The sequence below is a fragment of the Impatiens glandulifera genome, chromosome 1 (assembly GCF_907164915.1).
Source record: "Impatiens glandulifera chromosome 1, dImpGla2.1, whole genome shotgun sequence".
NCBI classification, from domain to species: Eukaryota; Viridiplantae; Streptophyta; class Magnoliopsida; order Ericales; family Balsaminaceae; genus Impatiens; species Impatiens glandulifera.
This window is the reverse complement of record NC_061862.1, coordinates 158,990,458-159,017,683: the sequence shown is the minus strand read 5'-3', so window position 1 is coordinate 159,017,683 and position 27,226 is coordinate 158,990,458. Positions and strand designations below refer to the sequence as shown.

Sequence of the window (27,226 nt, the reverse complement as noted above, 5' to 3'; positions counted from 1 at the left end):
AGACTACAGGGCTGGTTCGTTTGATACTTAAGGATAACCTAATTACAATTCCAACTATTTGTCTCCCGAATTCTTGACAAGCCCAATTTTGTTATACCAAATAAAACGGAATTTATTACTCAAAACATATTATTTTAATTCTTAATTATAAGTTTATAATTGTAATTATATTTGCAGAAACAAGGTGATACGAACAAAAAGCGTGGAGTATATGTCGTTTGCATTGTCACTTACCATTACCTTCAATGCCATCATGTGGTTCTTTTACGGTTTCCTCATGAGAGATCCTAGCATTGCGGTTAGATTCCCGAAAGATCTAACGGGAACGTATTGTATCTATGTCGACCTATGATGTAGAGTATGTGGCGGCCTCTTGGAGCGTGTCATGCAGTACGACTTTCGAGTTTTCGAAGGAAAAAGTTATGAATACGAGCGTTTCAAAAGATTTTATGTTAAACGCGTTCGTTTCAATCCGAAAAAAATGGTTTGTACGGGATGAGAATTTTTTGTTTCTATTGGTATTATAAATGCTTACGTTGATTTCTTATTTATTATTTTGCTTGTTTCCTTTTATTTTGTAACGTTCGAACACATCTAAGTTCAATTCTTTTTTAAAAATGTTTGAACACTAATAATTGTTCTTTTTTTTTTAATGTTTGAACACTAATTGCTGGTAGGTTTCGTTGATTCTTATCGCTGCACTGATGCTTGTTCTGTCACTTCTCGGTCTTTGAGTTCTTCTGCTTCAAAATGCTTTTCCCATCTTTGTGCGGTAGGCATGCCATTCACTACAGAGAAAAATATAAATAAAGAACCGGTATAAAAATCCAGATTATAGTGTAACTTTTTGTTTCATTTAGCATAATATCATTATGGTATTATTTTCTAGATCATGGTTTATTTTCTGGATAATTATGATTTTAAAAAGAATATGACAAATATAGATTTTTCTGTATCATCAAGATTAAAAATCAAAACCATGTATGTAGCCTAGGAGAATAATAAAAGAAATCTTACGTACTTTGATTGCAGCAGAAAACATAGGAGGAACTTGCCAAATCTCTCCAATAAAACATACCACACTTTTCTTAATGTCATTGTCTTTGATGTGTTCCCATGACTCACGTTGGATGACTGACCTAACTTGATATGGAAAGAAGTAAGAAACCATATAACATAGTAATGTCAAGTGATGTGTTCTTTAGGATGAAGTGTTCCAGCGACCAACCTATTTAATGTCAAGTGATGTGTTCTTTAGGATGAAGTGTTCCAGCGACCAACCTATTTAATGTCAAGTGATGTGCTCTTTAGGATGAAGTGTTCCAGCGACCAACCTATTTTATTGATTACAAGTACGATACAAGAGCATCTACAACAGAACGAGGAAACTAAGTGGGGGTCAATAAATAATCGCACCTTTTTTACTTTGACAATGCGTCTGACTGCTTTCCACACTGTAAATGAAGTCCATCCTGCAGAACTCTAGTCCATAAGTATCTATGATGGAAATGGAATAGAAGTCCCATCCATTAATCATAAATCTAATACTGAGAGATGGAGAAAATTACAAGCATCTTTACTCTTATACTTGTCATGATTTTGTTGTCAGCTTCTTCCAAATATTATACAACATCATCTAAGGAACTTGGTAAGCTTTAATTTGTTAACATGCACCCATAAGTTTTACTTCATTATTGCCTAAACAATTATGTTATAATTTAATGTAAACGCAAACATGTTAATCATGATGAATGATTATCTATGTAGAGTATGAGGAAGAGTACTTCAGCTACGACGAGGATAGCGAAAGGGGACCAGCCCGATGGGGAGATATACGAGAAGAATGGAGCATGTGTAAGAAGGGAAGGATGCAGTCTCCAATAGATCTGTCGAATGAGAGAGCTGAAATGGTTTCCCATTTAGGGATTCTTAAAAGGATATACAGGCCATCCAATGCCACTCTCATTAATAAAGGCCATGCCATGCAGGTAAGGATGTAGTTTAATTAATGTGATTAATAATATTGTCATCTCAAATGGTGATGTTTGTTTATCATTGTTTTTTTTGCTATGCATAAATAAATAAATATTGTAGTTGAGTTGGAAAGACTATGCGGGATCTATTGAAATCAAAGAAACTAAATATGAACTTCAGCAATGTCATTGGCACTCACCTTCTGAGCATACCATTAACGGAACAAGGTAATACTATTTATAATGCTTAAAATATGTTTATATTTCACAGTGGATATTGTAAGTGCCTAGCTAATTGTTAGATATTCGATAATAATGTTTGTATAAACAAAATGTAGATTTGATCTCGAGGCTCACTTGGTTCATAAGAGCAAGAGCGGAAAAATTGCTGTTATAAGCATCATTTACAAACTTGGACATGCCGATTCTTTCTTAACTCGGGTACCAATTCATTCTGGATGAGTATATATTTACAGTTATTAGAACCAAGAAAAATCAAAAGTTTAAGATTGGTGTTGATATTTTGCTTGTAGTTGAAGGAAGACTTGATCAACATTAAAGACACACTAGAAATAGAGAGGACTGTGGGGATTGTAGATCCGAGATTGATTGAGATTGGAAGTCACAAATATTACCGTTACCATGGTTCTCTCACTACTCCTCCTTGCAATGAAACTGTTACCTGGACCGTCACCAATAAGGTAATGACAGTATCAAGAGAACAACTTAAAGTGTTGCGGAAGGCAATTCATGATAAATCGGGGAGCAATGCTAGGCCATTACAATCCATAAATGCACGCACAATTCAATTTTATACTCCCGAAGATTATTAAGAATAGCATTGTGAAAAATAAATTTGGTGTGTTTTTTATTTATTAAGAATAGCATTGAGACTTCAAATCCTTGAAAGCCTGTAATTTTCATTTAAACCATTAACACATTTATACATGTAAAAACCTGCAATGCGATTTATTAAGAATAAAAGATGGTTACAAAATTTGATATGACACAAGATGATGATCATTCTAGTTGATGTCTTACTGTGTTAGAATCCGACTAGAAATAAATTCGTTCATGTTCCTCCATCTATTCTAGACTTAACTGTTATTTGAATCAAACTTCATCCTGCTTTAAAATATCAAAGTAAACGAGTGATTGCAATATCACTTCAAATGTCATGGTTTGAAATGAAGGATGTTGCAGTATCACTTCAAACGAGTGATGATCAATTTGGTCCACATAGAAACACAATTTACGGAGCATCACAAGAGATTCCCATTTGAAAAATTCTATTGTGTAGTGTCTATAATTCTGCATATCCTCATTGAGATTGTGTGGGGACAAAATTACTACTTAACTTAATAAGGGTCACATGACATTGTCCAAATGTTATGAGAATTGGGAGTTGGGACATAGACAAAGTATGAGTGGTGTTATTAAATATATTAATGATATGTGTGTACCTATGCAGGAGAACGACACTTTGAAACACACTTAACCATTTTAATGGCATATGGATTGAGCTTTGGATCTGTTAGATAAACTTAATAAAAATACTTTATTCTCTCAATTCTTGATGGTGGGGCAACTTAGTTGGTATGCTGCAGAAGTTATTTTTATTAAGAACAGTATGTCATACTATTAATTAGGATCTTCTTTGATTATTGTGGGTGGACACCTACCTTCCTCAGTGAAATCTCAATGCCCTTTCTGCTGCCATTTCTCGAAAGTTTAAGGTGCCTGTGAGAATATCTCTCAGCTTGTAGTTATTTTCATAAGCCACCAACAGGATCACCATTGGTCATTGCTTTAAATTAGGATAACTGGTACCCTCTTCTAATAATAAATCGTGCAAGATATAATCTGTTAACTCTGTACCAATTTCTTGATTTATGTCGGCTGTTGGTTGATTTTACGCTTTTGAAAACAAAAACGTATGCAGAAATTCATATCAATATGTGGTGTTGGTTATTTGAAAATTGGTTGAGCCCATAAATATAGCTTGTTTCTTCATCATTTTTTAAAGTTAAGACTATTGGATTCTGCAAAATGAGGTATTGTGTGATATGCCTTAAAAACATAACATTGAAAGTTAAGACTATTGAATGGCCTTAAAAACATAACATTGAAAGTTAAGACTATTGGATTCTAGAGCAGGCCAACTATTTGTTATCAGCCCAATTTAATTACAATGCTTATACATTTAATACTTAAAAGCCCAGTAATTTAGACTACAGGGCTGCTTCGTTTGATACTTAAGGATAACCCAATTACAATTCCAACTATTTGTCTCCCGAATTCTTGACGAGCCCAATTTTGTTATACCAAATAAAACGGAATTTATTACTCAAAAACATATTATTTTATAAATATTTTTTTATATTGTCTAATTTGAATGATTATCTAAGATTAAAACAATTATTTTAAAATAATCAATATCATTTATAAATACGTACTGTATATACTATATAGTTTTCGTTTGATTTAATTAATATAATATTATGACATAACTTAATTATAAATATATTAATAAATTTAGTATTTAGGGTTTATGATTTTTTTGGGTGGTAAAACGATTTAGCGTCATTTCATTATAAATTCCCCAAAACGGGAAAAAAATCACGAGTTTAATATATCATTTTAGACAGACCTAGAATGATTTTGAAGTCGTAACATTCTGAATAAAAGCTAAAAAGCTAAAAACGTAAATGAATTATCTGATTACAATGCTTTCGATTCTAATGAGTTTAAAAACGGTAAATTCCAGTTCTGCTCCGTGCTTGGAATTCTTCTCCACGTTCCCGCGAGGGCGCTACAAACCGATACAATATATTTCCATAACTCTTCAACGCTCCTACGGGTTCTGCCATATACCCTTGCATTCCGTTCTTGCCAAATGTTATACACCACTGCTCCAAAACCGCACTTGAACACGCTTGTTGCAAATCTATTTCTCTTGGCTTTGAGTAGTGTTACTTCTTTGATTTCATTCCATTCGCTCGGGAAACTGATCAGCTCCAGGCTTTTATAGAATCTGTCCCAAAGCTCCGAAGAAATACAACAACTCCTGAATAGGTGATATACGGTTTCTTCATTTCCTATGCATAGAAGACAACTCGCGTCCGATATGCTCATATACTTGCTGATACGATCACGAGTTCTGAGTCTTTCCCAGAAGGCGAGCCATAGGATGAACTGGTGTCAAGGGATAATCTCCGTTGACCATACAAGAGGAGTCCATTCTACTTTCTGCGCTTTTTCCCGGATCACCTCCCATATTTTCTTCGATACCAGCTTCTCATTGTCCTCAGCTTTCCATTCATGAATATTCGGTCTGTCGTGTAGTTGTATGTTACTTATATGATCAAGTATCCTCTTTCCTTCTGGATTTCTTCTCAGGAGAGAGTTCCAATTCCCGTTTTTGATGTCTCTGATTTTCATTTTTGCGCAGTCCCTTCTGATGCGGATATTTTGAAACTCCTCCTTGTGGATGATAGGATGGCTTTCGAACTAGGGGTCGTTTCAGAATAGAGTGCTTTTTCCGTCCTTTTGCCGGATGTCATAAAGATCTGCAATATCACTTCTTAGTTTAAGAATCTTTTTTAGAGACCAACTCATACCTTCGTGAATTTTGCAGGTCCAGATGCTGGTTTCGTGTTTCATAAATCTCGTATGCACCCATTTGATCCATAGTGACTCCTGATTGCGCTCCAAATGTCACAAATGCTTGAAAGTTAGAGCCTTGTTCCACTCGATACAGTTCTTCAAGTCGATGCCACCCTCGTCATTCGGTTTGCAGAGAGTGGTCCATTTGACTTTCATTCCTCCTCTTCTGCTTCCGTCCCAAATAAAGTTTCTCATCAGCGTGTTGAGTTCCTTCATTACCTTCTTCGGAATGACCATTTGCTACGCCAAGTAGCCAACTATGCCCATAACCACGGTTTTGATAAGTTCGATCCTCCCTACATAAAAAAGTTTTTTCGCTGCCCAACCAGATGTTGTGTTTTTTACCTTTTCAATCAGCGGCTTGCAGTGTAAGATCTCGATCTGCTTCGCGGTTAACGGAATTCCTAAGTACCTTATGGGAAAGTTTCCTTCCTTGATGCTCATGATGTTGAAGATGTCCTACTTTGTTTCGTCATTCATGTCTCCATAAAATGCCACACTTTTGCTTTCATTAATAGTTAAACCTGTTACCTCAGAAAAGAACATTAGTGCAACCCTAATAGTTTTAATGGAATCAACGTCTGCGTGCGCTAGAATGAACAAATCGTTAGTAAAGCATAAATGTGTTACATCCTCTACCTCACAGAATGGGTGAAAGATGTATGGACGATTCTTTCGAAACATCGTGAAGATGCTCTCAAAGATCGCCATGATAGTTATGAAAAGGTAAGAAGAGAGGGGGTCCCCTTGCCTTACCCCGTTTTCACCATTGAAATAGTCTCCGTGGACTCCATTGACGCTAACAACAAAGCAGGATGATGAAACGCATTGCATAATCCAATCGATAAAAATCATAGGAAAAACAAAAATAACCAGAAAGTCTCGAATGACTTCCCATCTAACATAGTCGAAAGTTTTCTTGATATCTATTTTGAAAACCACTCTCGGGGATATTTTCTTTTTCCCGTAGCCTTTTAATAGGCTCTGCATGAGAATATTTTCTTTTTGAAAATATTTTATAAATCACATTGTAGCAGGAAATTGGTCCGAAATCTTGTACTTTCTCAGGTACCGCAATTTTGGGGATCAAGGTTAAGATCGATGTATTCCATTGCTTTAACATCTTCCTGTTTTTGAAAAACTCTAGAACCCCATCAGTAACATTTTTAACCACAACTGACCAATTGTCTTTGAAGAACTGTGCATTAAACCCATTAGGACCTGAGCTTTTATTCCCATCAATACTAAACAGAGCTTCTTTAACCTCAACCTTCGTGACCACCCTTATCAGCTCGCGACTATCTTCTGCAGAGATTTTCCTATCAATAATCTGATACAAGGTATTCATGTGACTTTGATGTTGCTTTTTTGTACCCATAAGCTGCTTATAGAAATCGATAGCCAGATCTTGTATACCCTTTTGACCCTGAACATATTCCCCATCATCATTCTTAAGCCTGTACACATTGTTTCTCATGTTTCTAGCCTTACATTTTCTGTAGAAGAAGCTGTGTTTTTGTCACCCAACGAGAGCCAACTTTGTCTTGATTTCTGTCTAACAAAATTCTTTTCAAACAGACTCAGCTTCCTGAAGTTTTCAAACGAATACCTTTCTGTTTCATTGAGTTATTTATCACTATCATCCCTTAATAATATTTTCTGAACCTCTTCTAGTTCTTCTCTAGCAGCCATAATTCTATTGGAGATATTGTTGAACTTCTTCTTGTCAAAGCTTTGGCGATGATTTTTCAGGAGCTTAAGTTTCTTAGAAACCCTGTACATGTTGGAACCTCTGACATCTGTAGACCATACGCTTTTGAGAATACCCTTGAATTTGTCGTTTTCCATCCAGAAATTGAAAAATTTAAAGGGCCTTTTGAACCTTTCTTCCTTTTCTCAGAATAATTTAATCGAATAGTGATCAGATATACCCGGTTTCAGAATGTGAAGTTGACTTCTCGGAAATTGGTTAATCTAGTTCTCATTTACCAGACATCTGTCAATTATACTTTTTTTCTAATTTGCCCATTCCCTCTCGTAGAAGACCAAGTGAAGAAGTTCTCATAATTGGTAGGCTCGATACAACCCATATCTCTGATGCAGTCATTAAAATCAATCATATCCCGAGTTATTTCAGAGTCTAGGCTACGATCAGATTCGTTTTTGGTTACGTTGTAAACACCGAGGACAACCTAAGATTTATCAATACCGATCTAGCTTCTGAGACAATTCCAGAGGAGTCTTCTGTTAGTGCTTGAGTTGCTACCATAGACAATAGCAAGATTAAACGCGATTTTTGTGATTCTGTCTTTGACCTCCACCATGATTGCTTGATCATTCGAAAAGAGAGCCATAACCTCAACAACTTTGTTATCCCAAATAACCCAGATTCTGCCCATTTTGTCATTTGAGTTGTGAATGATTTCCCAGCTACTATCAATACACAGTTTGCTAACCTTCTCAACGTTCCGACTTTTGACTTTTATCTCAAGAATACCCATAATAGTGATCTTCTGATTCTCAATGATCCTCCTGATTTCTTTGCATTTTAGAGGGTCATTAAGTCCCCTTATGTTCCATGTCATTATATTCATGAATTTATATAAGTGTTGGGTTCCTGACTTTCCAGACTGTCCTGGACCTCTTCATCAGAGAAATCGTAAGCATCACTTGTCTCGCTATCCTCAATGGCTATTGTTTTATTACATGGAATACTATTGTCATTGAGTGAGGGTTGACTCATGTAGATCTCATCTTCTCTCGTGATAGAGTTAGTGACTTCTGGATCTAGGATCTTTCTGTTTTGTCTTCGATTTTCATATTGTTCTGTTTTAGTAGGTCTTTTCTGACTTTGAACCTATTCATTACTAGATTCATGTCTGTTATCGATTTTAATTCGCCATACTTCAGAACTAAGGTTCACTGCCTTATTCAAGACCAAATTGTCTTTTTCTGCACTTGATCTTTTGATTTCACAAAACCTAAGATTTTCCATTCCATTCTGAATAGCTTCTTTATTACATGTTCCAGGATTCTCCTGTTCATCATCTCGAAAGGTGGCTTTGAGCCCAACGATCGGGTCATTTCGAATTTTGATGACATTGTTTTTTCGGTTCCTACTTGCATTCCTAAAACTGTGAAGAGTGGACTCACGACCTATTGGACTGCTATCAAACCAAATTTTGCTTGTTTCATATGGGCCAAGTATTCCACGTCCCATAGATCTTTGAATTCCATAAACTTTGGAACCAGGACATGTAGTTACATCAAGACTAGTTCTTTGATCAGTATTGGGACCGATGGAGTTAGGACCAACAATAGTATCATCCACAATAATAGAACTTGTGCCAGTATCAGGACAAATATAGCCGGGATCAACAATAGTTGCACATTTTTCATCAGGACCGGTAGTAGCAAGTCCGATAGCTTGAGTAGTTTCATGATCAACAAGTTCAGGACCAGGCTTAATATGGTCGATATGGCTAGAAACAATAACTTTATGAGAAGCTCTAGGACCGGTGTGTCTATGTCCAACTTTATCAAGACCGATACCCTAACTAGGACCGACGTTTTGAACATAACCTATTCTTAAGAAAACAGAATCCCTAGAACCGGTGCTCTGAACATGACCAATAGGATCAATGTTAGTAGGGCCAGCTTGTACCCTTACCCACTTCATTCTTTTTCCTATCTTCTTCCTTATCCTTATATGTTCTTGCTTTTGTTTTCCCATTTTATCATCTTTAGTGCGTTCATTGCTGTTAAGTTCAGACCTGTTCACATTTTCTCTCAACCTGAGAGTCATTGATACCGCCTATTTGAGTATTGTTATTGGTCTTCGATTTTAGATTATTATTGACTGGACATTTATTCATAGCATGTGTGAAAGTGTTACACCATATAAATCGATTTGGTTTCCATTCGTATTGTACTCCAATGTCATATAAATTTTCCAGTCTATCTTTAAGTTCAAGCTTGATTGGAAGAGAGCTACTTGAATGAATTTCGACACTAACTCTGGCCACAGATGCACGCTCGTAGACTTCCATTGCTGGGTCAAACATAAGTGGTTTGCCTATAATGCTTGAAATATAGGCCAGACCTATTTGGTTGCACAGGTGTGATGGAACATTTTGAGATTCACCCAGATTTGTTCAAGTTCAGGCGGTCTATGATTAGTATTAAGTTCCTCGCTCCACTTGTACAACTTGAATCTTTTTCCCCTAATAAAAGTATACTCGCTCTCTATGATCGACTTTATTTCGTTTTCATTCCCGAAGGATAGAAAGTCAAATGGACCTTGTTTGAAATGGGTTAATTGGGAATAATTCCAAATAACTCACTTACAATTCAAATGATAACAATACATACACACATAAAAATAATAACAGGCTCCAAAATACGATGCTACAATAGGTAAAGTCATTATCAATGTAGTCTCATGAATTGCAATCAAAACTTGAAAACTAAAGCAACCCATTTCAGGGTAACCCAGAAAAAATATAAAGAAATTAAGATATGAAAGCAAATGAAACCTACCAGAGAAAATAAATAGTTGTTGAAAAAGGTCAGAAGCAGAAATGTCCTCCATTGAAATTAGTATTCCTTCCATGCAATGGACATAGCATCTTGTCAGGAGTTAAGTTTTAAACGGGTCAAGTCAGCACAATAAAACTTTCTTTTGACTTACACAGCCAAGTCCTCCTCAAAGAGAGGAGCTGCTTCACAGAAGGCACATGCTTTGATGTCTCCCACAGTTCGCGCCACAAATTACCTGGTTATAATAACAACTTATACAACGAATCTAATCTACAAAAAATAACATTGAACACTATTAGAGAGACACCAAAAAGATATACATTTGTATGTTTTTCAAAAATTAAGATCATCTAGAAAATAATCTAGATTATGATTTTTATACCAAATGAAAAAATTACACTATAATTTATATCATGATCTGAAAAGTATCTGAATAATGATCAAGAATAATATCACTTTTAATTTCACTTTGGCGATCATCCAATAAGATCGTTATTGTGACAAAATAGCAGTTTCCGAATATGCTCGATACACTTTAGCACATAATAGTAATTGCTCCACAACTATACAAAATATAAAAACTAACAAAAGTATAAAAACTAACAAAAGTGTCTTTACTGCATCTCTAGATGTTCGTATGAGCAACGATTTAAGATGAGGAATATCACATAATTATACTGGACAATTACACGTGCTGATAATTGATGTCAAATGTTCAAATGAACATATAAGAGGAATCTGGTAAATGTAACTAAAACGTGTATTAATGGTTGATAACAACTCCTCTAATGTTCAACCGAAACAACATCAAATTAACACAGGTTGAGAAGTTACTCCTTTTTTGAAGGACAAGAATCACAAACAGTTGAAATAATTATGCAGTTTTTCATTATCATCCGTTATTTGAACAATAACATAAAGTTGAATTGCATCTTGTCAAAAGTTGATATGAAAAGACGCCGAGGCTTCTGACGTCAGAATGAACTCAAATTTCTCCAGCAGGTGCGTCTCTTTCCCCCCGACAATCTGACCGAAGGAATTTCAATTTGAACGGAGGAATCGGGAGAAATCGCGATTATAGTTTCTGGATCGGATATTTGGGTCGTTGTCGGCACGATCGGCGCATTCGACACGAACGGCACGAACAACACAAACGACACGGATTCTCGCCGCGGCCGCGCTTCTACATCGGAAGTCCGCCGCCATCCTCCAACACCTTCGATTGGTTGTCGTGCGCCCTCTGAAACGTGTTCTGTTGTGCAAGGAACGGTCGCGGTCATATTCTCTTACCGTTGACCGGAGCATTTCGTCAAACCCCCTTCTATAGAGACTTGATGTCGAATCGGCGTTGGTCGCCCTCCTCTTCTCACATTTCGTTTACAGGTTAGTACAGACCTCGGTCGGGACATCAAACCACACCGCGAGACGCGGGTAGATCTCCATTGAACTTCTTTCTCGCCATTTGAATCAAGTGTTCGGTCTGGAGGAAGCTTTCGTAGCTACAGATCGTTCCAAATTTGCTTAAACCCTTTCTTGTTTGAGCAATTATCTTCAAGCCCCTATTCCGGTGCGATTGGTTTCCAATCGTGTTGTTTGCGCCCACCCTTTGCTGCAGAATTCCAACCTCTGTGGCTCCTTTGAAGATTAGGCAGTTTACGCTTGATCTTTCCAATGACTGGTACGCGCCCATCTAGTGTAGTTAGTCGGGCAAGGGGCGTCCTTCAAGTCCGCCCTGATGATCCTAAGAAGGTGCTGAAAGGGCCATCGACAAGCAGCAAGGCTATGTCTGATAGACGAACTCGCAGGTCTCTTAACAATCCCAGGAAGCAGAAGCCAGAAATCATGGATGAAGTTCTAAACAATGGACAAGATGCGCCTATTGATTCTATGCCAAATACATCATCGTGTATGAGTTCTTTTCCACATGTTGATGAATTATATGAGAATAGTTCTATTGGGGATTCATACTGTAACGATATGCATGTTCATAATAGAAATGATATGATTAAATTGATAGGAAAAGACAGTACTGCATATAGAAATGATAGGACTTTAATTCTAGAAAATTCTGTTGTTACTGGACTTGCTACACATAATGGACCGTTAGGGTCGCTGGTTGGTACCCTAGACCTGACCGGTCATTCTGTTGGGAAATTAGATTTGAAATCTTGTCTTGCTGAAATTGATGACAATCGGGTCGCTTGTGCTGAAAATTCGGTCCCAATGCTGAAGATAATCTGTCAAAAAGACTCTAAGGTAATGCAGGAAAATGACATAAATTGTACAGGTTTATTGGGTCCTATTGAAAGCTCAAATTGGAGTTTGTTTCTGAATCGGGTGAAAACATTATGCTGAGATTTATGTCTGTTTTGAATGATCCTACTGAAGTTGGTACTGGGGTTCCTATTGAGGTAAGTATGACAGGGCTGAATAAGACTGCTGGTCGAGAATTAATAGGTTCAAATAGACCTGACCACGGTTCGAATTCGAACGAATTCGAATCGAATTTATTCGAATTCGAATTTATCAAAACATTAAACCATATTCAATTCTTTATAAGTCGAATCGAATACGAATTATGAAAATTTCGAATTCGAATCGAATTCGAATCTAATTATTATCGAATTATAATCGAATCGAATTATAATCGAATTCGAATTAATTTTATAATTTTAATACTTAATTAAAAAATTCTAAAACTTCTAATTTATTTAAGAATATTATTTTAATGTTTCAACCAAGTTCAATTATTTAATAAATCTGACATATGTAATTAACACTTTCAAGTCTCTAGTCACATTCACAGCAGTCATAGTCACGGTCCTTTTTTATTTTTTGTTCCAAATCTGACATATGTAATTAACACTCTCAAGTCTTAAGTTACATTCACACTCACAAGTCACACCGTATAATCTATTATTATTATAATATTAAATTTAATAATAATTTGTGTCGAATTAGAATTCGAATCCGAATCGAATTCGAATCCGAATCGAATTCGAATCCGAATCGAATTCGAATCCGAATCGAATTCGATTCCGAATCGAATTCGAATTCGAATTTTAAATATTGAAAACCGTATTCAATTCTTACTCTAACGAATTCGAATTCGAATTCTTGACGAATCGAATTCTTGACGAATCGAATCGAATTTTAGCGAATCGAATCGAATCGAATCTCGAATAAAATTCTATTCGTGGCCAGGTCTAGGTTCAAAGAATATTACAAGGTCGGGGTCAGTTTCAGAAGCAGGAAAACATGACAGTTTAGGTAATTCAGGTGCAAAGAAAGATCAGAAAACAAATTTTACCAATTCTGCTAGAGAGGATGCTGAACTGGAAAAAATGAGTCATTTTGAAATTGTCTCTACAGGGTTGGAGATATCAGCTGCTCAGAGTCCATTAGGTCCAAAGAATGATATAATTTTAGAGTTTTGTTCTGCAATAGGAAATCTTGCAAATCTAAAAGTCTCGGGTTCCATTAATGTTCAGAATGCTAAGTCTACATGTCCTGCTAAGGATCAAATGGAAAGTCAGATATCCAGACTATGTACTAGGCTGTAAAAAGGTTGGACAGAAGACACTAAATGCACCCAGGATTCTGAAACTGAGGCTAAAATTGCAGGATCTTCTAAACAACCTACACATCTAGCTGAAACTGTTAAAGGACATAGTCTAACAAAATCTGGAAACACTGAAGAAATTGGATCTGAGTTGGATCTATTCATGGAAATAAATTCAGCTAAATCAGAAAAGCCTAATAATACAGATCTAAAGGATGATGAACTAAACTTGATTGGTATAGACAATGGTGAAAGCTTGGCTGGAAATTATATTGATTTGTTGATTGATGGCATCATGAATGACAATCTGTTTGAAAATCTGGGTCTGAGTATGGATCTCATGGAAGCTACAAATAAGTTGAGTCAGAATATAAGTCGAGGTATAAGAGGTGAAGAATGTATGAAACTGGAAGAATTAGCCAACGATTTTCGCTTGGCCGGGTCTGATGAAGGGTTAGCCAACAGTTTTCGCTTGGCTGGGTCTAATATGGGGTTAGCCAACGGTTTTCGCTTGGCTGGGTCTGAAAAAGATAATTTGGTTGCTAAAAAGTTGGGTCTAACAAGGGTGGATAACATGAATATTCAAGTCATTGATCCTGAACACGCTGGTCCTGGACACACTAAAACTACTCATGTCATTGGTCCTATCTCTTCAAATGTCGGTACTAGCTCTTCAAATGCTGGTCCTAGCTCTTCAAACGCCGGTCATAGCTCTACAAATGCTGGTCCTAGCTCTTCTAATGCCGGTCCTAACTCTTCTAATACCGGTCCTATCTCTTTAAATGCCGGTCATGACATCACATATCCACCTTCTACCGGTCATAATCGCCAAGATAATAAATCTACTATCAAAGCAATGAGCCACCGGTCGAATCAAAAGAACCAAAGCATAGATGTTGATTTGGAATCAGACGATAGCACCGACTATGATGAAACAATAATATGCGACCTCGAATATCATAAGTCCATGAAGAAGATGTCGGCAACAAAGATCAAACCAAAAGCAAAGAGGCATAATTCTTCCAAAACAAGTGCTGAAATTGAAAAGATCGATCAAGAAACAGGATCGAATAATTCTAAAACAGCTAAAAAGGGTAAGAATGGATCGAAAATCAAAGAAAGGAAAAACATGAAGGCAAATAACTCAAGTTCTAAGAAGAATGCTAAAGTAAATCTCAAAGAAGCCGTGACACCCGATGCTAACCCTGAGATATTGAACCTGAGTGCGTTTTCTCCACTCGTTAATCTGGACCCTGAGATACACAAGAGAAGAGCATTCAATATATCCCTTAAAAAAAATGAGCATTAGAAAGACAAAAATAAAGGCAAAATCAATATATATATATATATATATATATATAAAATATGAGAATGAAAGATATATAATTCAATATATCCCTTAAAAAAAAAATAATGAGCACAAAAATAAAGGCAAAATCAATAAATCAATAAATAAATAAATATATATATATATAAAATATGAGAATGAAAGATATATAATTCAATATATCCCTTAAAAATGAAAAAAAAATGAGCACAAAAAATAAAGGCAAAATCAATAAATAAATAAATATATATATATGTATATATATATTTATATATATATATATATATATATATTTATATATATATATATATATATATATATTTATATATATATATATATATATATATATATATATATATATATATATATATATATATATATATATATATATATATATATATATATAACCAACATATCTTTCGCGACCCTTATATGTCAACTCATATTAAGCGTGGCTAAAAATATAAATATTTTTTTTTTGGCCAATCTTTATTCATATACCAACCTTTATTAATTTTTTTTATATAAATAGAGAACTTCATACTTTAACCATTATAAATTTTAATATTTTTTATTTTTTAACATTATAAATATTTTATTTTATTATTTTAATATTTTAAATTAAATTTGACTTATAATTTTATTAACATTAAAATTTAATTATTAATTTTTTATAACATAATTATTAAATTTCATTATTAATTTTTTTATAAACATTTGTACTTTAATTAATTATTATTTAAATTTAATTAAATAAAAAATAATACAAATTAAATGTTATATTAAATTTATGAATAAAAATTAACCTATAATTTTTTTAGAAACCAATATTCCAATTTCTTTTCTCTCTTAAACCCTAATCAGACCCTCATCATCAGACTCATTGCCAAAACAAACAGAAGTCGCTCACTTTGAGTTCCCTTTCTCTCGAAAAATCACACTTTGAATTGATTAGAAGAGAAGACGAGTTCTTGTTCTACAAATGCCAGCAGTGGTAGCGTAGAATCAAAGGGCGAATTCGCAGACACAAAGAACAAAATTTAGTGGACAGATAGAGGCGTCAGATCGTTGCGCTTCATGTTGTTTTTCTCCTGGATCACTCTACAATTTCTTTCTGGTTCGTTACCTTTCTCAGATCCCCTATCTTCTCTTCTCTTTCTACAAACCATTGCAACTCAACAAGGATTGTTGCGTTCTTCGTTGACCTTGTTATCTAATTTTAGGTTAACATTCTTCGTCGTGTTGATGATATGTTTTTCTAAGCTTCTTTACTTCTAACTTTACAATTCTGTGATCTGGTACTAGTATGTTATATATATATATATTCTGATCTCTACCTTCGGATTATATGTGGATTGTATTTCTCTGCAATTTGTATTCACAAAATCAAAGACTATTATGCTCTTCTCCTTTCTGTCAATTGAGTGATTCACACACTAATAACTGTCCATAAGTTTGAACTTTTTCATACTTTTTCAACTCAATAATGATTTACTAACTGCTACTTAACTACTAATTGAATTACTGAACTTCTAACTGAAATGCTGAATTACTAACTGAAAGCTGAACTTCCAGCTTATTTACTATCCTTGTTGACGCGGCTAACTTCCACTCAACTTATTCCAGGGTTAGTTTCCTTGGAATTACACATTTTTCATTTTATTTAAAGAATTTCTCAGGAGAAAACCTTATTCTGACTCTTCAGTATTGTGTAGTTCTGGTGAAAATTGCATCATGGTATATTTGCCCTTTTAGAAAGTTAATGTATAAATATGTGCTTTTCCCATTTTAGAAGTATGATGATTCTAGTATGAATATTCATCTCATATATTTTGTAATATTTTAAATAATTTTTTGCAGGAAAATGGCTCTGAAGAATCACAGATAAGAACTGGCGCCATCTTTGGCAGAATCTTCCCTGATCCATCTAAAGCAGAAGATGGCCTTCACAAGCTGATCTTGTTGAAGGATTGTGGAATTTATTCTGCATTAGAACATATGTTAGATGAAGGGGTTTTTGAGAATTATTTAATAACAAGAGTAAGTTATCCAATCAGCGTAGTTCTTTATATTATGTTTGAGGTTACATTTCAGTGCAGTCGTTCTTCCTTGAAACAGTTTATTAGCTAAGGACATAAAGTCATGGTTTTGACTTGATCACTCCTGAAATTCAACAAAGCAAAAAGGAAGAACTATGCTTGGATAGAAGTATGTTTTGATGACCTATCCCATGCCAATACTTACAGCTCCATAAGTCTTAATCATGTAGGATGATGGAAACAACGGACAGCAATTAGTGGGACAGAAAATAAGATTATGGTCGCCGCTTGATAATTGGTTAGCATTTGCTTCTCTTAACTCTTATTCTTAGAAAATGGTTCAATGACCTTTTGTGATAGTCTTAAATTTTGTTCTCAGCTATTTCTCAGCGGATGTGGACGTGTTAAATCCTCAAAATAAGAAGCATAAGGTTTTTGCCACTCTAAATTCTTAATTGCTGGAAAATGGGTATATATCTGTGCTTCATGCATAGATAAGGAATGGATTCTCTTATAAAATAAAATGATAAAATTTCTAGTAATGAGATATTCTCATCCGTGGAAGAAACAGGATGAGTTTAGCTTAAAAATAATTCCAAATCAATTCAATAGCTTTCTGGAACTGTTATGCAAATATTTATATATCTCTGAAAGTCACTACAGAGTGCAAATTCCCAGGGCTGCTTCAGTCCAGTCCTTGTGTAGTTTTTCTTCTTTTAAATGGTCACGAAGGCTCAAACCCACAACCATCCAGTCCTTGTGAAGTGCTCTGGATTTTTTTTTGTTACTGCCTTTTTTATGTTCCATTTCTATTATTGATATAGATATATTTATGAGATTTTCTTATTACATACAGATGACTAAAATTATTGTCTAGTTTATGCTCTTTCCTATGTTGTAATCCATCCTTTTAAGCTCCTCTACAATTGTTTGCTTCAGATGTCCTAGCCTATCTTTTGTAGATTACATATGAGAATGGGGAGGTTGAAGTGCTTAGTTTAGATAACGAAAGCTGGGATTCTATACTAAATAACTCCCTTTTGGACAACGTAAGTGGAAGTTTGATGATTGTGTGTTACTTGTAGAGTTATACTTTTAGCAACAGAAATGTTTATGTTGTTTAGTTTTAGTTATTGATGCAACTTGGGAAGAAATAAATAGTGGATTATGTGTATCCTTTCCTCAGTGATTAAAAGAACAACCACATCCTCAAACTCCCTGAATATATGTATCTTTGGAATTTTTTTAGGTAAGTTATTTGAAGCATTTAGATACCAAACACATTAAACATACTTCTCAAGGGAAATAATGAATGTTCAATGCTATTCAGTTCTTATTTTATTGTTCATGGGACACAGTTGATGATGATTTCTATTGGGAAAAATAATTTTGTTGTTGTAGACAGTTACTGTTTTGATAGAATGCAGCTTTGTCTTGTAAGTCATTTGACACAAAATGATTGTTGGCTGGCAATAGATTTTCTTTTAAATTTTTTTATGGAAATAATTTAGACATTCGTCCCTGTTTCAAATGTTTTGGTGAATAGCTTTTCTCAAACTGCACTAGAAACATTACTACAATTGTTTCAATTAATCCCATTTGGATGGACTGTATTTATGGTGTTGTGACCTGATTTTTAGGAAGTCTATTAACAACTGTATGATGCATTAACATAGGCCTCGAAGAGTCATTACTAATTTCTTTGACCCCCCTGTAAGAGTCTATATTGATGACATCTACTAGAGTAGCTTCTAGTTTATGTTTGCTCAGTTTCTGTTTTGTTCTATTGTTATCTTATGCTTGTTTACTAGCAACAACACCCACAAGTGATTGGAAAATAACAGTAACTCTACATTATTTAAATGACAACCCACATCTATGATCCTCACTTAAATGAGGGTGTTCTTAATGAACATCGAACTTGAGGCCTCCTCCACCTTTTAGTTAAAGTCATCAACCATATCATAATGTATTTTATGTCACAAGTCTAATCCCATAGAATTTCAACAAAAGCCCTATTTAGAAACACTTATCTTTCCTGTGTAAGAGTTTGGTTACGATTGTGGAATAACATTGAACATTAGCATCCCTTCTCTTCTTGCTCATTTGAACACGTTTAGACCATAGTTTAGGATTATTATATATTAAATAATCCAACAGATTTATCTACTAATAATAATAAGAGGTATTTTATGTGTTCAATAGGGATGCTAAACATGAACCAGTTGTTGATTTGGGGCGATTTGTTAGGGCTGTTGATTACCAATGGGATGGTTCACACTTCGCCACTGCGTGCTCAACTAGACATTTGAGACCCAATAGGTATTAATCTCTTTTTATCCCTTTCATCGAGCATTTGGATGATGTGGAAATCGAATTGGCTGTTGTTTCGTGTAAATAGGTCTCAGCCAGTAAACAGGTTCGAGTGGGATAAAGACAGTTATATTTTTTGAAGAACCAAATGTTTTGGCAACATCAAGAAGGTAGGTATTTTTAGATGAATGATTTAAAATATGTATTGATTGAACCATATATAGTCTTATAATTTATGTTGATCAAATAGAATTGTTGGTTCATTAATTTTATTTTGGGTTTAGTGATCGTAGCATTGCGTTATATGATTTGTAGATGTCATCACCAGCTAGGATGCTCATTATAATGGTAATTCTAAAAAAGTTGTTTTCTAATAGTATTTATTATTTTTTGTTAAATCAAAAGGCACGGTTCTTTGTAGCACTTATAATATTTTATTATTTATTTTTGGAGAGATAAGTTATTATACATGGTTGGTTGCAGATTAGAACAAATTCTATTGCATCAAATTCTATGAAGCTTATAAACATCACAATTGTAGGTGCAATATTTAGATATATTTATTTGAACTTGATAATATTTGTTAGGTAATTAATGATTCATCTTTGTTTATCATATCACCCCATTAATATTTAATGGTTTTGTTGGTGAGCAACTTTCCGACAAGAATAGTGATCATCTCAGGCAAGAGTTCACTCACTCGAAGTTGAAAATAAATGAAAATTTAATGTATTTTTTATTTGAACATTAGAATATTATTAAAAACTTGTATTATGATAATTAATATTTATTATTTGATAATGATATTATTTTATGAGAAAATTTATCTTTCTTTTGTTATTATTTAAATTATTTTTTATGAATAGAAATGGATTTTTAAATGTTTTTAATGATTTTTTAATTTAAAAAAATTACAAACAAAATTAAATAGGTTTTGGTAACGCTTAAATTCATATTACCGACACTTAAATAAGCGTTGTAAGAACTTGTGCCCACCTTGCTTATAGCGACGCAAAAATAAGGGTCGGTGATATTTTTGGCGACGCTTTTATGGGTTGGCAGAAGTCTTTTTAAGAGTCGCAAGGTCTTTTTTGTTGTTGTAGTATATATATATATATATATATATATATATATATATATATATATATATTTTTTTTTTATTCTGATCTCATGCATTACAATCTGTGCTTCGTGTTTAGAATACAGAATTAAAACAATAAGCTTCTCTTCATTTGAAGACCTCAAATTTACCATACAAAAGAAAGATAAAAAATAAAAATAAACATAAATGAATTTATTCACAACCCAACATTGATCTGTCATTTACATTCGGCCTACTATGTAACTTAAATATCTTAAATATATATTTTTGTGAATTCAAACAAATTAATCGACACTAATTCTAGTGGTCTTTTCTACCCACATCATGTTTTTGTGCAGGCAACATTATATCCTTCATTGTTTTCCTCTTCTCAGTGTGAGTTAATTTAATTATTTCATATTATTCTTAGTGATTATTTATAACTTCAAAACATAAACTAATACTAAATTTGTTTTTCGACAGCCGGACGTATTATAACATATATAAGAGGAAGTCCACTGAAGGGTTTCGGTCGATCCCTTATGTGGTTGCTCTATTTAGTGCCATGATTCTCATGTACTATGCTTTTCTCAAGACTGATCATAATGGAACCCTTCTCATCACTATCAACTCCTTTGGGTGTTTCATTGAATCTATTTATATTGGCCTTTACATTTTCTATGCACCCAAGAAGGTATTAATTCATTCGTCGGAAAGTCTTGATAATCCTTTTGACGTGATTTTTATTAACAAAATGGTGTTGAATATGATCAATGTAGGCTCCAATAATAAAGTTGTTGATGGGGATGCTAGGCTCTTATGGAATGATTCTTCTTTTTGATGGAAATGCACCACAACGGTAAACTACAAACTGCGGAATTTATCCTTCGTTTGGCAAAACTTTCCCAAACTGTTTAAACCTGTGAAGAAGATAACAAATAGGTATGCACAAATGAAATCAACACAGCCCCTAAAACACTGAGTAACACACCAAGCAAGCACACACAAACAACACAGAATTTTAGCGTGGAAAACTCCTCAATGGGTAAAAACCACGGGACACCTAGTGCCGATTAAAATCCACTATCACCAGCAAGAGAGTAATACAAAAGTCTTCTCTAGACAATACTAGAGGAATACAAATTCATAATACCCTTGGAAACATGCACATCAAGGATATAGAAACAATCAAAGAACAAGAAAAAAAGAATATCACCAAAAACAACTGCTACTGTTCCGGCAACGAAACCCCGACCTCCAGACCTCAGAATCCTTGTTCGTCTCTTGGAGAAAGACAATGTTGGTCTTGTGGAGGAGAATGAAAATGAAGATCATGATTTGTTGAACGAACAAAATATTGAGGTATGCATTTCTTGCATTTGGTCTAATTAAAGGATTTTTTGTTTTTGTAGGATGGGCAGGAAGACAATGTTGTGCTGATTTTGGAGAAAGACAATGTTGGGCCTGTGGAGGAGAATGAAGATGAAGATGGTGAATTGAATATCGAGGTATGCATTTCTTGCATTTGGTGTATTTCTCGCAGTTTGCCTATTTCTTACATTTGGACTAATTGAAGGCTTTTATGTTTTTTGTAGGATGGGCCTTTGTTGGAGAAAGACAATGTTGGGCTTGTGGAGGAGAAGACAGATGAAGATGGTGAATTGAATATCGAGGTATGCATTTCTTGCATTTGGTGCATTTCTCGCAGTTTGCCTATTTCTTGCATTTGGACTAATTGAAGGCTTTTATGTTTTTTTTAGGATGGGCCTTTGTTGGAGAAACACCCTGGGAATTTTGAGGAGGCTGATGTGGTTGATAGGAAATCCGATGTTGGGAATGTTGAAGTTGTGGAGGAGAAGACAGCTGAAGACGGTGAATTGAATATCGAGGTATGTATTTCTTGCATTTTGTGCATTTCTCGCAGTTTGCCTATTTCTTGCATTTGGACTAATTGAAAGCTTTTCTGTTTTTTGTAGGATGGGCCTTTGTTGGAGAAAGACCCTGGAAATGTTGAGGAGGCTGATGTGGTTAATGGGAAATCCGATGTTGGGAATGTTGGGGAAGCTGTGGAGGAGAAGGTGAAAGATAATGTGGAGGAGAAGGTTGAAGAGAAGGTGGAAGATAATGTGGAGGAGAAGGTTGAAGAGAATGTGGAGGAGAACGTGGAGGACGATGATTTCGTTGTGCAGAGGGGTAGGAAGGGGGTGCAGAGGGGTAGGAAGGGGGTGCAGAGGGGTAGGAAGGTGGTGCAGAAGAAAGTGGACGATCATTTCATTGTGCAAAAGAAGGAAGAGAAGAAGGAGGACAAGCAGATAGATGAGGATGTGGTAGAACTGGAAGATGCATCCCACATCCAATTTTAGAGAAAGAGGACGGCGTCGAAAGCTCTACGTAGTCCCTACATCGTCCCTCGTCCAAGAAAGAAGACGATTATTGTCGATCCTATGTCGAATTGTAATCAGAAATTGAGGACAGAGTTCAGGAAAGAATTTGGGAAAGGGGCTACATTTGAGAAGATCGAACTCTCTGATGGGACTGGAGACCTTAAGTTCTTCACTACAGTTCTGAGGTTACATAGGTGCCTAACTGATGTGGAGATGAATGCCGCAATTTCTCTGATAAGAGCAAGAGCATTCTTCTACCCTAAGGCGTACCCGACGGATTTCACCATCTTAGATTGTCACTTTGCCCCTTTGGTTAATATGTCCTATGACGATTTTGTTTCTGACTCGGTTGATCCTTCTAAACCAGCTGGACATATTTTCGATGAAACCATTTACCACTACTACTAGGGTAGAGAAGATAAACATATGCTCAGTTGGAGCGATATTGATGATATTTACTTCCCTCTCAACCTCAACAACCTACACTGGGTACTGTGTGTTATTCGATTGCAAGAATGGATAATTGATGTTTATGATTGCGATCAGACAATTTACAATGACGACGAATTTGAAAAATTCATGAAAGCCATTTGTGAGATGATGCCGCCCTTCCTTCATAACGCAATGTCTGAACTTGAAATGGCCAGGTATCCTAACATGAGAAATGAGACTTTTAGATTTCAGAGAATCCCACATCCTGAAGTACCAAAAGCATAATGGAGTGGGGATTGTGCCGTTTTTGTATTAATGTATTTAGAGTACCTGACTGCTAAACTTGGTCTAGAAAATTGCATATCAAACAATATGCAAATATATAGAGAAAAGTGGGCAGTCATGTTGTACCACCAGATTTTAGAGCCATAAAGTTGTAAACACTGAATTATTGTTGTAACATGTTGTGTAAATACTGAATTATTGTTGTAACATGTTGTGTAAATACTGAATTATTGTTAACACATGTTGTGTAATACTGAATTATTGTTTATCATCATCATTATAGCCATGAATGTTGTAATAGGTATCATAAAAATGACTCAATATGACTCACGTGATTTGTAATACCCGTGAGTCATAACTCACGCGTATTACAATATAACTCACGCATCATTGTAATACGCGTGAGTCATAACTCACCCGTATTACAATATGACTCACGTGAATTGTAATACCCGTGAGTCATAACTCACGCGTATTACAATATGACTCACGTGAATTGTAATACCCGTCAGTTATGACTCACGCGTATTAAAATGATGTGTGAGTCATGGTATGTCATTAGCATGGCCAACCTGGATGTATTATACAATCTGTATACAACTTTCAAATAAAAAAACATAGACAATATTCATGTAATTGAAAACCAACAATCTGTATACAACTTTCAAATAAAAAACCAGAGACAATATTCAAGTAATTAAAAACCAACAATCAATCAGTATACAACTTTCAACTGAAAAACCATAGACAATATTCATGTTTGTGGCTGAGATGATGGCGGCTGAGATGATAATGTTCTTGCAGCTCTTGCAGTAGAGGGTGCAGGCATTACTGATTTGCATGTTGCCCTGTTATGACCTTGACCACCACATGAGCTACATCTTCTCGGTACCTTACGAATTTCACATTGGGATGACCTATGCTTTGTTTGAGGTCGCCCTTTCTTAACCTTAATAGGTGGTTTAAGGCACACTCGTTGCTTGATATATTCTGGAATATCCCAATACTCTTCATGACAAACTGGATATATTGTTTCCGCATATGCATTGATCCACAATTCACTTGAGTAATACCTGAAAGATAACAATTGAACATGTGAGAAATAAAGTTAGTTAGATAGATTCAATAGCAAATAAAGGAAAGTACAGTAACCTTGAGCAGAACTCATAGGCATCCAATCTATGGGTACGGGAAGCAACCAGGGCATTAGTGCAAGGAAGACCAGATACATCAAATACCCTACAACTACAACTCATTCCTTTCAAGTCAACATTATAATCAGATTCACTGTCATGGACATAAAAGTCGAATCGGTTTAGTGGATGAACGTTATATAATCTGGCCTTCTCAGCTTGATCACGTAAGAACTTTTCATAATAAGAAGATAAACGTTCATTGTGATTGGACGCTTTTTCTCTTCTACTATTAAACCAATCTTGTAATGTGAATCTTAAATAATCAACTAAGATTGATATAGGATACTTTCTAGCTTCCCTACTTTGACTATTGAAGCTCTCAGCGTAATTGCTTGTCATTTGATTGTATCGTTTACCAGGAAAAAAGGCACGACTCCATCTCTCAAACCCAATATCTGCCAAATACATGGCAATACGAGGGTCCTTAGCATTGATCTTGTCAAAATGCTGATTAAACTTCAAGATTGTGTATGCTTGAGAAGCCAAACCAAACTCGGCGTGGCAGTGATCGGTTTTGAATTTGGCCATAATATTCATCTTGATGTGATATGTGCACGCACCGTGGTCAGCTTCTGGAAAAACAGCACACAAGGCATTGGCGATGTTTGGGTGTCTATCGGATACGAACACGAGATCATCAACCAATCCAATTGCTTCTCTATGTTTTTGCATGAAATAAGTCCAGGAGTTGTTATTCTCTGAATCAACAACGCCGAATGCAACAGGATAGAGTTGTTCATTCGCATCTAATGCTATCGCCACCAATAGATGACCTCCAACTTTGTGCTTAAGAAAACTGGCATCGACGCACAATACTAGACGACAACAGTTTTTGAAACCCCTAATTGAGCAGCCTAAGGACATGAACATATACCTGAAATGACCGTGCTCATCCGTCTAGATGTCTGTTATGGTACCCGGATTGTTCTTCTCCAACATGTACAGGTATGATGGCAATTTACCATAAGAATCTTCTACAATTCCTCACACCGCCATTAGGGCCTTTTCTCTAGACCGCCAAGCCTTATTATAAGACAACTTTATTCCATAAGTAGTCTGTATGTCTTCCATTATTTTCTTGGGCATGTGGTCATGGTGATGGTCCATGTACTTGCTCTTCATGCATTCCCCAAACACCCATGTTGGTGCTTACCTATGATTCTTTTGCCTTGTCACAATTGAACACGTATGATCTTTTACGAATTTATGAATCTCAAACATTTCCGAGGAATTTACTCTGACACCACGCAGTCTCCACTTGCAATTCTGTTAGATAAAATTAGATCGGTTAAATAGAACTTAACAAAAACAAATTTCTTGTGCAGAAACAGTTAAAGAGTTCAACCGGTCAAGTTACTCAACCGGTTAAGAAACTCAACCGGTCAAGCAACCCAACCGACCAAAAACCTGACCGAACAAGAAGACAAGACCGGTCAAATCAGAAGGCCAAAATCATTGAACATTCGGTCAATCTGAAGTTATGGAAAACCCGGAAGTCATTCGGTTAACATAAACAACCGACCAGTACAAATAGATACTTCAAGTATATGTTGAGGATGATACCGAAGGGACAGACTTTAGTATTGCCATATTCATACAAGTATGAAGACAGCATGTAGGCTGTAGAAGATCGTCCGACCAGATCTTTCCACTCCATGATAAATCAGAGGCGCAATCCTTCAGGTACAGGCAACTGTTCAACCGACAGTTGCCATATTGAGTAAAAGACAAACCTAGCCGGTTTGACCTATACACTAAAGCCTAGACCGCCAGGTCTGAAGCCTAGACCGCCAGGTCTGAATCAATGAACCTCTGCTCAACCAACAAGATTCAAGGAAATGAAATGTGACCGTTGACACATTTCACCTATAAAAGGAGCTCAAGAGGAATAAATGAAGCACCAACTAGCAACCAGAAACAAGTGATAAGCGATTACTAGCCCTACCAACTACAAGCTTTAAGATTTATTGCAAGTTTATTTCTCTATACAAGGTTTAGAGCTTAAGTGTTTATTTGAAGAGTGATTACAATTTCGGTTAAAATTGTACGGGTGTTATCGAGCAGAAAATAAGTCTCGATCGGATTGTGTTTGTGTATTACTTAGTGAATATCCTTCTCGCGGTTTCGAGAGGAAGGGGTGACGTAGGAGTTTATCTCCGAACATCCATAAAAACCTGTCTTGTTATTTATTTTCGGCCAGTCTTACATTCAAACCGATTCTACCTTAACCGACTTACTAAGTTCCAAAACCGACTTACTGAGTGCCAAAACTGACCCACCCAACTCCAAACCGACTTCATCCAAATCCGGTTCTGCCTATCTTGTGTGTGTGCTGCTTCAACCTGAAACAAAGCACTTCCGCACTTAAACTCGGTTCAAGGGTTTGTGACAGTTTGTGTAGTATTGAAAACCTGGTGTTAATCTCTAAC

General features: G+C 35.5%; 1 protein-coding gene and 1 long non-coding RNA gene across 3 annotated transcripts; both read left to right on the top strand.

Moving 5' to 3' along the window:
• Window positions 1-1,554: 1,554 nt before the first annotated feature.
• LOC124913241 (alpha carbonic anhydrase 7-like) lies at window positions 1,555-2,806 on the top strand. The gene is made up of 5 exons (XM_047453838.1): window positions 1,555-1,648; window positions 1,768-1,988; window positions 2,095-2,201; window positions 2,312-2,414; window positions 2,507-2,806. The coding sequence occupies exons 1-5, from the start codon at window positions 1,555-1,557 to the stop codon at window positions 2,804-2,806; spliced, it is 825 nt and encodes a 274-aa protein (XP_047309794.1).
• A 13,197-nt stretch (window positions 2,807-16,003) lies between these two features.
• LOC124918643 lies at window positions 16,004-17,502 on the top strand. Of its 2 annotated transcripts, none has more exons than XR_007097496.1 (3): window positions 16,004-16,184; window positions 16,928-17,107; window positions 17,337-17,502. It is a non-coding gene; the product is annotated as an uncharacterized LOC124918643 (long non-coding RNA). The 2 variants fall into 2 exon arrangements; XR_007097495.1 differs by having other exon boundaries at window positions 17,186-17,502.
• Window positions 17,503-27,226: the final 9,724 nt, after the last annotated feature.